Source organism: Sander vitreus, chromosome 9 (assembly GCF_031162955.1).
Source record: "Sander vitreus isolate 19-12246 chromosome 9, sanVit1, whole genome shotgun sequence".
NCBI classification, from domain to species: Eukaryota; Metazoa; Chordata; class Actinopteri; order Perciformes; family Percidae; genus Sander; species Sander vitreus.
The window spans coordinates 7,309,659-7,322,027 of record NC_135863.1 but is presented as its reverse complement, the minus strand read 5'-3'; the positions used below and the strand labels follow the sequence as shown (position 1 = coordinate 7,322,027).

General features: G+C 38.5%; 1 protein-coding gene across 4 annotated transcripts in view; it reads right to left on the bottom strand.

Moving 5' to 3' along the window:
- The window catches only part of lrp8 (low density lipoprotein receptor-related protein 8, apolipoprotein e receptor), a 191,258-nt gene that overhangs the window by 68,676 nt on the left and 110,213 nt on the right, over nucleotides 1–12,369 (bottom strand). For all 4 annotated transcript variants that reach the window (XM_078258490.1, XM_078258493.1, XM_078258492.1 and 1 more), the window contains exon 4: nucleotides 8,663–8,791. In XM_078258490.1, coding sequence (XP_078114616.1) covers nucleotides 8,663–8,791 — 129 coding nt within the window. The remainder of the gene's footprint in view (nucleotides 1–8,662; nucleotides 8,792–12,369) is intronic.

Below are 12,369 nucleotides of genomic sequence, written 5' to 3'. Positions count from 1 at the left end.
ATCAGTGAGAAATGCTCTCAAATTGAAAGAATGCGCTCTTGAATGAAGATAGGAATATAACTCCATAACACACACACACACGCACACACACACACACACACACACACACACACACACACACACACACACACACACACACACACACACACACACAGAGATGCTGTATTAATTCAAACAGTCCAATTTGTTGAAATTTAAAGTGGATTGGTGAGCAGGTAAAGAACACTTTAATTACATCTTGCTTTAAGTCTTCACCAAATAAAAAAAGAAAATGCAAAATTAGTATTCAGAAAACAAAAGAGAGAAAATTAGTCATGTAAGCGCCACCTCACCCAAACATAAACAAAACTATGTTTTACCTACACACACACACCGACACCCCGAAGCACGCAAACACACTGCTAGCAGCGGCTGTGTGCCTAAACAAAATTTCACATTAACATAAATGAAAGGCTCATAAACCTTCTTCAGAGGCCTCCTCTAAATGTAATAAAGAGCCTCTCTTCCTGGATCCATGTTTTATTCAACATTTGGATATGCTCAATTAGCAGCCCTAATTAACGCTTGCTGTACTCCAATTGTAGCTGCCGCGGGAGGGAGGGATGGAGAGAGATCAGAGGTGGAGGAAGAGGGTGGTGGAGATGATGAAGGGATGGATTTAAAGGGGGAAGGGCTGAACACAGCAGGAGTATGTTTTTTTTAAGTGGTTAGATTATAGAATCAATATGTTTGTACGGTAGATGGTATAGTACTGTTTATACAGACACTTTTTCACTGCTGAGTAAACATTATTTAAAATTGTTTATGAAAACATTTATCATCATGCCACTAATTAAGAATAGAACCCACAAGCTCCCCTTTATTTTCCCTTTTCTTACCAATTATTTATGTTGTATGTCCAAAGACCTATTACAGATAACTGCTTATTACTGATAGTCCAGTGGCGTGTGCTGCAGAAATGTTGGCAATACCGGAAAGCCCGTCTGGCTGAGCTATTCATACAGCATTCTGCTCCCAACTGCTATCAGACTGCTTTGTCACATAGCTGTGCTTTGTTATCTCTAGATACAATACTCTTTTCGTTTCTTTGTTATGTCTGTAACATTAAGAAGAAATCAATTTTCCAAAGAATAATAAATTTAACAGCAACAGCATGATAAGATTTTATGCTAACCAAACTCTCTTCTGTCGTACACATCGACAGGAGCGGAAGAAGGTAGATTGATACACCTGATATATCATCTTTGATATAACAGCTGTTTGGTTCTCATTTGCAAACATTTGCATTATTCTTCTCCTTAGTCTGAGCTTCACCATTATGCTTAATCAGTGTAAAACTATACGCAATTATTTTTTTGAATTTCTCTTGTCATACCATAATGTTGAGGCAAATCTAATTTACTTTGGTGAATTACTTTTGGTTTATTCTTGGTTTAGCAGCATTTAAAAAAGAAAGCCATCTCATTTTGGCCAATGTAAAAAATGAAAATAAACCTGTGGTAAAACTGAGCCTAGGCATAATACAACTTAGATATCCATACAAATATGTGTACATATAATAAAACACAAAAATAAAATAATAATAATTCAGGAATCAGTGTAACATAAATAACATATCAATTGGTATACTACTGGAGCAGTGGGGGATGTTTGTACACATATTTTTGTTGCCGTTTACTTTTCTGTCTCTGTTTTATTAGGAAAACTTTTGTACTTACACTTTGTTTTGTCTGCCAGGCTAAGAGGGATCCAGTCAGTCAATCTTAATTCTTAAATTTATTAATTAATTAATTCAGTCTTAATTATTCAACCAAGTCAATTCACTTATTATTCATTCACACTTACAGTATTCATCATTATTGATTTGTTGTACCCAAGCTGTGCTGGCCTTCGTGGGGGGCAGCCAACTGCTGTTGACAACTGCTTGAACTAAAAGATGGACATAAAACAATCTACTTATGTTTCTGAAATCCACAACTGTAAAATAACAAGTTGGATTCATATGGAGGCCAGACACAAAAGATTTTCGCTTGGTGACATATTAGTATGCAGATGCACTTACCAGGTGTGTTACAAAAACGTGTGATTCTCTGAAACTTAGCGTCTACTGCGAGCAACATTAGCATTTATACCTTTCAGTAATAGTTCCACCTCGTCCTCGCTCCAAGCTAATGAATCCCTGCTCTTACCTTTCACCATTGTTGATCTTTCTCCAAAGTATTTTCTGTATTTTCAACTTCTACATCCGTGATTTTCAACCGCAGAGTAACATCAGAACACTGCTTTTCTGTTTACACCGACACGCACATGCCCAGTGTGTGTGAATGGTCATGTGATATGCATTGTCAGACGTGTTAATATGGATGGAGATTAGTTCTGCTACTGGAGCTAAAACGCTTGTGTGGACGGAGATCGTTTTTGTCTCAAAACGCCGCTTAAAATTGAAAACTTGTAGTGTAGAAGTAGCCTGAAATTCAAATCATCCACCCATAGTACAGATTTGATCAGTTGCCTTAGTTGAAATAGGTGTTCACCAAAAACAAAAGAGCAGTAACTGAATTAAAATTGAACCGCCAGACTCATCTATCAACACCTTCACTATCACGATCTGTAAGAGCATCTCAAATTCAAGCTCACATCTCGACGCATTTCCTAATGTGCACAGCATGCATGCACCTCTATTTGCACTGTCTGCACAAACAAGCTTATTTTAACTGTTCCAACACATATTTCTGCTATACTATAAACATTGTCCTCATTCACACCATGACTCTCACCTCAACTATTTTTTATATCTGTTCACCAGTGTGCAGACATGCACACACACTTTTCCCCCTTCCTCGTATGTGTGAATATAAGGAGGGTGAGTTGATTCATATCCTTGGTTGTTAGCCATGAGAACCGAAGAGCATTCCTTTGCAGTCCATGCTGAGGTCAACACCAGGATTGAGAGGAAGAGACAGGCATGTCTGTGGAGGTCAGTGACTCACTGTCAGACCACTCTGGATCATCTGTCTTTTTTCAAAGAGGCCGCCACAGTTGGCACTGCTCGGAGCTGGCACTGAATTCTTCCCTCTTGCTGTATTTACTTCTAAATACTGCGCCAACCAACACGCTACCCAAGACCCTTGTTTTTTTCTGCTGTAATGTGAATGCGCCTTATGACAGTGTAATTATTTTTGCAAACCAAATTCAGTTTTTTGTGACATGTCTACAGTTTACTAAAAAACGTATTTACACTTTGATATATAGAGGAAAAAAAACAAAGCTAATGGATCCATTATCAGTCCCTCCAGGATTTTGCGATGTTGCGATCGCGCCAATTCACGGCAATTCAACCAATCACCGCGAATTTGGTGCAACTCGCAATTTTGACCAATCACCGCAACTTTTCCGCACATTTGACCAATAACCTGAAGTTTCCCGCGACGTCAACCAATCACAGCAGTCCCACGTGCACTCTGAGAGCCAATGACCAATCGGGAGGGAGAACGGGTTGATCATTTCCTTGTTTTTGATATGAAGACAAGACGTGTGTGGGACTCGAACATCTCACATTTACCACAAAACGTACAGCGAAAGACATATACATTTTAACATCAATGTAGACTGTAACGATTTAAAAGTCGCTGAAGTTGCTGCCGTTTCAATCCTGGCTGTCGGCTCTCTGCAGCGGGCGGGGCTGCTGCTCTGTTCCCCTGACTGACGCTTGCACACACACAAACACACACACACACACAGACACATACACAAACAACAGGAGGATGCAGGAGAAAAAGGAGATGAGATGACATAATGACCTAAATTTAGGAAAGTAAAAAAAGAAAAGAAAAAAAAAGGGTACTAAACAACAGTTGGTGACATTAAAGAACGGCTTGTTTATTTCTAAGGCCATATGGTCAAAATTAAATGATTTAATAATAATGTATAACAATAACTTATTTCACTAGTAAATTGCTGTTGAACGACAAAAACAACAACCAGATAGGAAAATGACATTTACAATAACTTCAAATGCACCACGAGGTTGTAGTTTACCAGTTTCATTGAACGCACCCTCTGTGTTGTTACATACCGGTGTTGAATCCTCTACAGTAAAACGCAGTCAAACTTTACACCGTTTAGCGTTAGCTGTCAGCATTTTAACCGTGTTTAATCCAGCTACTAGCTAGCGGTAGGCTAACGTTAGCTGCTGTTGAGTATAGTGTTAACTAGCTAGCGGTAGGCTAACGTTAGCTGCTGTTGAGTATTGTGTTAACTAGCGTCACGTGCAGCGGGGTTTGTGTTTCCTGTAACGTCTGTTTCAGAGCATCAGAGAGAAGCGCAGACATATCAGTGGCACCAGATTTTCGTCTGTATGCAAACGTCAATATGGAATGGATTAATAATAATATAATATATTTTAAAAAAATCGCAACTTTTTTGCAACTTTCACTGTCTCCCGCAACTTCATTGCAACAAACAGACAAAGACATCGCAACTTTTATCGTAATTTTTTACAAAAGCTCCCGCGAAATCAGGCATTTTGGGCCTTGACAATCTCAAAAAAAGGCCGCGAAATCCTGGAGGGACTGCATTATGGACTTTTATGTGTGAACTCAGATAACACGTCTTTTTTCCATGGATCAGATGAAATTAATATTCATCCGCTACCACCTTCATAGATCAAAAGCTGAACTCTACAGGTTAATATAACAGCACACCTCCAATAACACGCACACATATACACTCAAAGCATCAGGCAGGAAATCAATTATCATCAACACCCGCATGAAATATTTAACATCTGTCTTACCTACTTTATTTCCCACTGCAATAAGGGATATATGCTCACACAGATCAGACAGATGAAAGGCAATGGAGAGAACATATGGTGTCTGATTGCCATCTGAGTCAACGCAGGGATTAAAAGACAATAAAAAAGTGCAGGTGCCTGTAATGGGTGAGGAAGAGAGAAAGCACTCCTGTTTCTTTTCTTGAGAGTCAGAGATGGTATGTGAACAAAGGCAGCCTGGACCCCATGAATACATGAACTGTGGATGTTGTTTTTATGAGGTTGTGGCCACAAACTCCCTAATGTCATCACTCTGTGTACGAACAGACTACACTCTAACAATTTACAGACAGAATGGAGATAAAGGACAGAGAATAACATTCAGAGAAAGTGAGGACTAACAGCAGAGGGAGTAAAGCAAATTATGAAGAGATGTTTCTATCCCCTTGTCAAACTTTTGAAATCTATCAAAATTGAGACATGTTATAAATGTCGTGTTTGAATCCGTTGAGTTAAAGCAAATACTGTAAATAAGTTTTCTAAATGTCAAAAACATTTATATTAACAAAACTGGAATATTTCGAGAGCTGTTTATTATTAAGATTTCCTAACTTTTACATGTTAAAAATTGTGCCAAACCCGCATTACTTATTTTGATTCCCATTGCTATCTATCTTGATTCAAGTGTTTCTGACACATGTAGAACTGTTTTTGGTTAACTCCATTTAAATTTAATGTGCTCCTATTTAATATTAATTTGCAAAAATAAAAAATAAATAAATAAATGCTCATAGACTGCATGGACAACTATGGATCAAAATCCAACGTAGGACAGAGGAAAGATAAAGAAAGTGAAAGTAAAAGACACAACCAAATGGGAAAGAAGAAATGACGAAAAAGAGGAGACAAACAATGAGGTTTAACCCACATTTAACAGTGTAGAGTGGGCATTTCAATGTGCTTCTAATGTACCCCTGTGACTGGTGAGCTTCTGATAGTTAGCCAATATCCGTGGTTTGAAAGCACACGTTATGGTAAACAGCAATAGCTTAATAATATTAATTAAAATACACGAGTGGTTTGCGTTGATACTTGTTAAGATTATCATGCTACCCCCAGGATGTCCACAACTCAAAATTAGAATTCATTAAAATTTGAATATTATTTTATCTAAATTGCTTCTGCAATCAGTAAAGTTCATTAAAGAATGGTAGTTGCACTATTTTACGCATCTTTGGTTGCGCACACAAGAGAAAGATTGAAATAATTTAACAGTGTCCAGGAGCAATCTTACAGTGTGTATGTTCATATGTGTGTGTGTGTGTGTGTGTGTGTGTGTGTGTGTGTGTGTGTCCTTAATTATACATGCATGTCCTTGCAGTGTGCATACTGTACATGGATTTTGGGTAATATTTACAGCATGATAATGTATGAATGACTCAGTGGCTGAGGGATGAAGGCAACATTATGGAAACGAAGGTGCATTAAAAACATGCACGCTCTCACATGCACGCACGCACGCACACACACACGCACACCCTTCCCATTCTATTGTTATAAGGACTCCCCTGTGCTACATTTACTCTCTCTTTTACACAAAAACTGGCTAGAATTACTCCACAGAAATGTAATTGACGGTCTGACTGTAAAAAAAACTCTGACGGTCTGAAAGTCATACTTGTTCTCACAAAGACATACATATACAGATGTTTATCCAGAATCGTTCTGTACACATACATTTAAAGTGGTTTTATTTTTCTATCTAGCCTAACACAGGTTAAGCAACAGGAAAATATAACATGCAATCTATATTCTTAGAGAAAATGCTGTGTGTGCATGTAAGTGTGTGTGTGTGTGTGTGTGTGTGTGTGTGTGTGTGTGTGTGTGTGTGTGTGTGTGTGTTTCGCAGGTTAAAAATCAATAATGCTGTGGGCCAGATGTTTACGCTGATAAAAATCAATGCCCTTTTTACAGCTTTAATGCCAGCTGTGAGGATGTAGGCTAGATAATGTGATGCGAGTGTATCTGACTTTCCAAAGTGTGCAGGTGTTGCAGATGAAGCAATGTGTGTCTGTGGTTAGATTACTGTACAAAGCTATTCTATAGGTTTCCTTAAATGCAAGCTAAGCCTTGTGTATGAGCATTTGAGATATCCAACACTGAAGTATGACATCCGATCTTGCAAAATGAAATGAAACCAAGATGGAAACATTGTATGGTACTTTTTAAAAGACAGTAATTCTGTCGAAATATATTGATTACCTAGAAAGGATACTGCATTTTACGACATACATCTGAGTGGATTTGTTTTTCTTTAGTCATTTATTATTCTGACAAAGTACTGCTGCTCCATGAATACAGAATATGTATGTGTTTGTGTGAGAATTTGTGTTTAAGAATGATACTATGGGCTCTATCTTTGTGTGGCTACATGGTTTGGGATAGCACTGGTTTTAAAGGAGATGACAGGAGCAAATGTGAATGGCTATGATTCATCATCACCTACAGTAACACACACACATTATTCTTAATCACAACCCATTTTTACACTATGGGTGCATCACAACTATAAAAAAAAAAACACTAAAAGTGTGCCACCACGCCCTCTGCACACTGAGCATTGTACTCTATACCATCTTAATAAAAACAATGTCCTACTGTACAGTATGTGTAAGATTGTGTTGTTTTGATGTTTGCCTCGGTGTGAGTATGTTTCTGAACTATGTAAACGCAGGACAAACTCCTTAACACATGTCTTGAAAAATACACTTTCAAGATACATAATTGGTTTCCCCTTTTTTTTAAACACCACTGGCCCAACTCTCCCAGTCTGCAGGGTGACCTGCTTTTCCCCATTTTCAGCTTAATGAGCAACAGCTAAAAACAAGGACAAGATTGAAGGGAGAAAAAAACGATAATGTTTGACATCTTTAGACACATAACACACAAAATAAATATAAATACATTAAGAGATGAAACATTTTAGTTTTTTGGCAGCTATGTCGTTAAGTTAAAAATACTCCTGGCAACACTTTGGACCAGACTTTAACTGAAACTTAAAATATGTGACGACCCAGGTGACACATTAAAAAGCATACAGAACACTTCAATGCATGTATTATATTGGGTAGAAAAATAAAGGTCACAAATCCCCAGGTCTGACATTTTTGAAAAGTATTCTCATAGATCTAAATTTAGGACTGATCATCTCCCCAGGGTCTGAGAGAAAAGTTCTTGTCAAAACAAATCGTACAACGCAGTTATAACTAAAATGTGCCTTATACATTCCTAGACATATTATCACATGGGACTTTAATTGTCTTCACTTTCTCTTTGGTTCTCACCTCTGACGTTTATTTTATTATTTTCTCTGTTCATATCTGCTATTTTTCCTGTCTCCTTTAAAATCTTCACCCTTTTTTTATACAGTAGAAAAGTTTGCAGGGTCTTCAGTTTATTCAGTGCTACATGCATATGCAGAGACTTTATAAACCCTTTCTTCAATTCAATTTAAATCGTTTAAAAAAATGAAATAGCTTTTGAAAGACCCGCAGCTATACATTATGTTCAGTTGAGCAGACAATACAAGTTCTGCAGATACTATTTGTGTTTTCTATTATTCAAAAAGAGGGTATGCACTAAAGAAAAAACAGCAAAATCTCTATACTGTGAACACTCGATTCACTAATTATCATTAAACCAACTGAATAACATTTTGGTAGACGGTAGACTATTTCCTTTAAGGCTTTTCAGACTTTTGTCTGCAGTGAATGACAGTTACTAAAAGTTGAGTTCAAATGAAGCCCAAATAGATGCTGTTCTATCCTTTTTTCTTCTCAGTCCTTTCCTGTTTCCCTCCATCCCACATTTCCACCACAGCAAACTTACCTGCAGCGCACTGGTCCTCATCTGCCCCGTTCTCACAGTCCCTCTCTCCGTCGCATCGCCATGACAACGAAACACATTTGCTGGCAGCCCCTCCGCAATCAAACTTCTCTGGTGGACAGGTCTGTCGGCCTGTTGTGAGAGGGGCGGAGGTGAAAAACAGCAAGGGACAGAGAGAGAACAGAGGGAGAAGGCAGTGAAGGGAAAAAGAAAATGGATAGTTGATGAAAAAGTTAGGGGGATGGATGGAAGAGAAGGGGAGCAAAGAGGGATAGAGAACGATGCCGGGGAGAGCAAAATGAGAAAAGAAATAGGGAGGAGGCAAAAGATAGAGAGAGAAGAGACAGCCAGTCAATGAAACAGTTTGATAACTTAGTTATCTTGTTGCTCCAATCGATTTTTCCTCAAAGGCCTGCAATTAAACTAGACACACAGTGACAGAGGAACAAAGAAGCAGGAACACTGTCAAGCAGACATAAAGCCAGGGAAATACACACACAGTACACAAACCAAAAAAGACATGAAACACACAAGCACTATTTTGTATGTACATGTAGTTCTGTATATGCTAGGGCTGCTTATTTTAGTTATAGATAATTCTACAATTTATTATTTTGATGAAGCTGAAAATGACATCTTCACTTCACTTGATTGGTCAACCTCCAACTGATAGCCCAAAACCCAAAGATGTTCAGATAACAATGATATAAAACTGAGAAAATAAGCAAATGTTAATTTTTGCTTGATTAATGACTTACACAATGAATTAATTATGATAATTATTCTAAGCAATTATTCAACTAATCGCTTAAGCACAACTGTAAAACTGAAATACAATCAAATACCGACTGCATACATACAGTGCTGTTTTTTCTATATATGTGAAACCTTATTCAATAGAACATTTTTTGACTGACCAAACCAGTGAAAATCAAGTGAATGAAGTAGGAAAGCACTTGTAACAGTTTGTCAAACTGTACACACACACACACACACACACACACACACACACACACACACACACACACACACACACACACACAGTGTGAGAGTGAGAAAGTGGTCCCTCTTGGTAAGAGCCCATTACAGTAGAGAAGGCCATTGTTCCTACACGTGTAGCCCATGGGGTTAGTACAGGGAGGAAAAATACAGCCGTCCAATACATCAAATTTACACCGAGTCTCCACAGCAAATCCCTGTCCCTTCTTTCTGCAAACCACAACACTCCCTCACCCAGCCTTAGCCCCCCCCCCCCCCATACACACACTGCTTGCCTCTTTAATGTCTCTCTCACACACACACACACACACACACACACACACACACACACACACACACACACACACACACACACACACCCCATAGGGACTCTAGCCCTAGATTACATTACAGCACTGTGTCAAACTCAATTCTATCAATTATACATATCTGACCACCAGCATGCTTCTTGGCAACCAGCCTGAGTGTGTGTGTGTGTGTGTGTGTGTGTGTTTTAGTGTGTGTATGTTGCAGCCACAGAACAATAGCACCTTTAGGATTTGCCTATTTCAGTCTCATACTTTCATTTCTTTCTTCTTATTTTTGCCTTTAACAGTACTGAATAAATTGCTTCCATTCAAACGCTACCCCTCATGGAAGGACGCCGGAGGTTTTAGCCTTGCCAGTAGTGATTGCCAGGATTTTCTCCAACTGTGCAGTCTATGTTGTCAGGTTCTACACTATTCTACATGCATTTTATTTTTCTATGGAATTGGACAGATTTAGGGTTTGGCTTCCTCTCTTCTCCTGTCTTTTGCTGGTGTTGATCTTTGGATGACCTCCCCTTGCCTTTAAAGAATAAAAGTCTCCAGCAAATCCCCTTAAAAAGAGTGAATGAGCGAGCCCTGTGCGTGTGTGTTTGTGTTTTTGTGTCTTTAATGCACAAAATGCAGCTCTTCTAGTCCATGTGAAGGTCTAAATATCAATATCAATGAGTGGAGTGTTCTTCAAAGTGTGTGTGTTTGTGTGGGTCAGTAGAGTCCAAGGGCTACTGTCGGTCAATTTCTCTAATACGAACCCATGAAGAAATAGACACCCTGACGGGTTTAGTCCACTCCAAGTGTGTGATTGACAGCTGGGTTAAAAGGATGTAATTTGTCTGACTGACCATTTCAGGCCCTCACAGTCAAGAAGGGTGGAGTCATGGATAAACTGCCAATCAAATGACTGAATACAGACGAACAAGAACAACAGAGAACTCCATTGACATTGATTACGACAAAATCAATTAGATGATTTTCATCCGAAGGGTAATAATGTTCACTAAATGAAAAGGACAGTTCCAATTTCCTGTTATTATACAGGGCTCTACACTAACTTTTTTTTATGTGCCACACAAAGAAATTTAGGAGCAGAGTGAAAAATGTGCAAGTAACAGAGTTTATTAACAAGCAATGTATTACACACAAGTGTGTGTGTGTGTGTGTGTGTACGCGCGCTATTTCTCCTTGTGTGCAATTATGATTTGAAACCCAGTGGAGGACTATGGAAGCAGAAGACCCTAAATACTAAACATCGGCCTTAAAATATTAAGGACAGATTACGGTAGGTTGTAATCTTTACTCTCACACTGCGCTTGTAAAAGTTTATTTCCGATTTACACATACAGTAGCTATTCTTAGGGGTAAATGTGCGTGAAATATTCTGGCTGTAGAACCCTGTTACATGTTTAGGCAATATGTTGTGACTATTCTGGTAAGCTGCTCTAAATTGGCTTTTGATATTATACAATAACAGCTCTACCCATACATTTATTAAAGTCTATAAAAAGGTTTTTCTATTTGCTGCCTCAGTCAGCCAGAGTATTACAAACCATTCACAGAGAAAAGTGGTATGTGCAGACCAGGAGATGTGTTTCACATTGCATGCAGAAACAAGAGCAGTTTGTTTGGATCAAACCAAAGTGGTGGTACATGAAGGTAATTAGCATTATCAACAGCCACCAAGTCTGCACAGACAAAGAAAAACATTCAATTCAATGTTATTTATAGTATCAAATCATAACAAGAGTTATCTCGATACACTTTACAGATAGAGTAGGTTTAGACCACACTCTATAATTTACAAAGACCTAACAATTCCAGGAATTCCCACAATAACAAGCATTTAGTGGGACAGTGGGATATCACACATACACACCACTGTAATACAAATTAAACACAGAATGCAATCAAAGAAAATAAAGACTCATTTCATTTTTTATCAAGGTTGTTACTGTCTGACTTTGCCAATCCAGATGGTAATGGTGTTGATAATGAAGTTGTATTTAAGGTACTTTCCCCAGACTTTTGAAAGTCAGTGTGATTTGCCCTCTCTCTTTGTTCCCTTCTCACTAAATGTTGACAGGTGTATCCAACAGCGGAGCGGGCACTGAGGAGAATTGATGGACTTATCAACAGTAAGCTGGGGACACATCTGTGCCTGCAGAGATATTGCCGACTATGATCATATCCCAGGCCAAGTGCAATATCGACTGCCACTCTCACCGCAGAAAACTATGTAAAGGCTGCATCTTTACAACAAATAAAGATACAACAAAATACTCAAATGATGATGGCACAACTTTCTACACATGCATACAGGTGTATTTTGTGAACACAATTGTGTTCACGGAGGCAGGCACACTTACACACACATACTGTACATAGCCAGAACTACTTACAGCGGCCAGT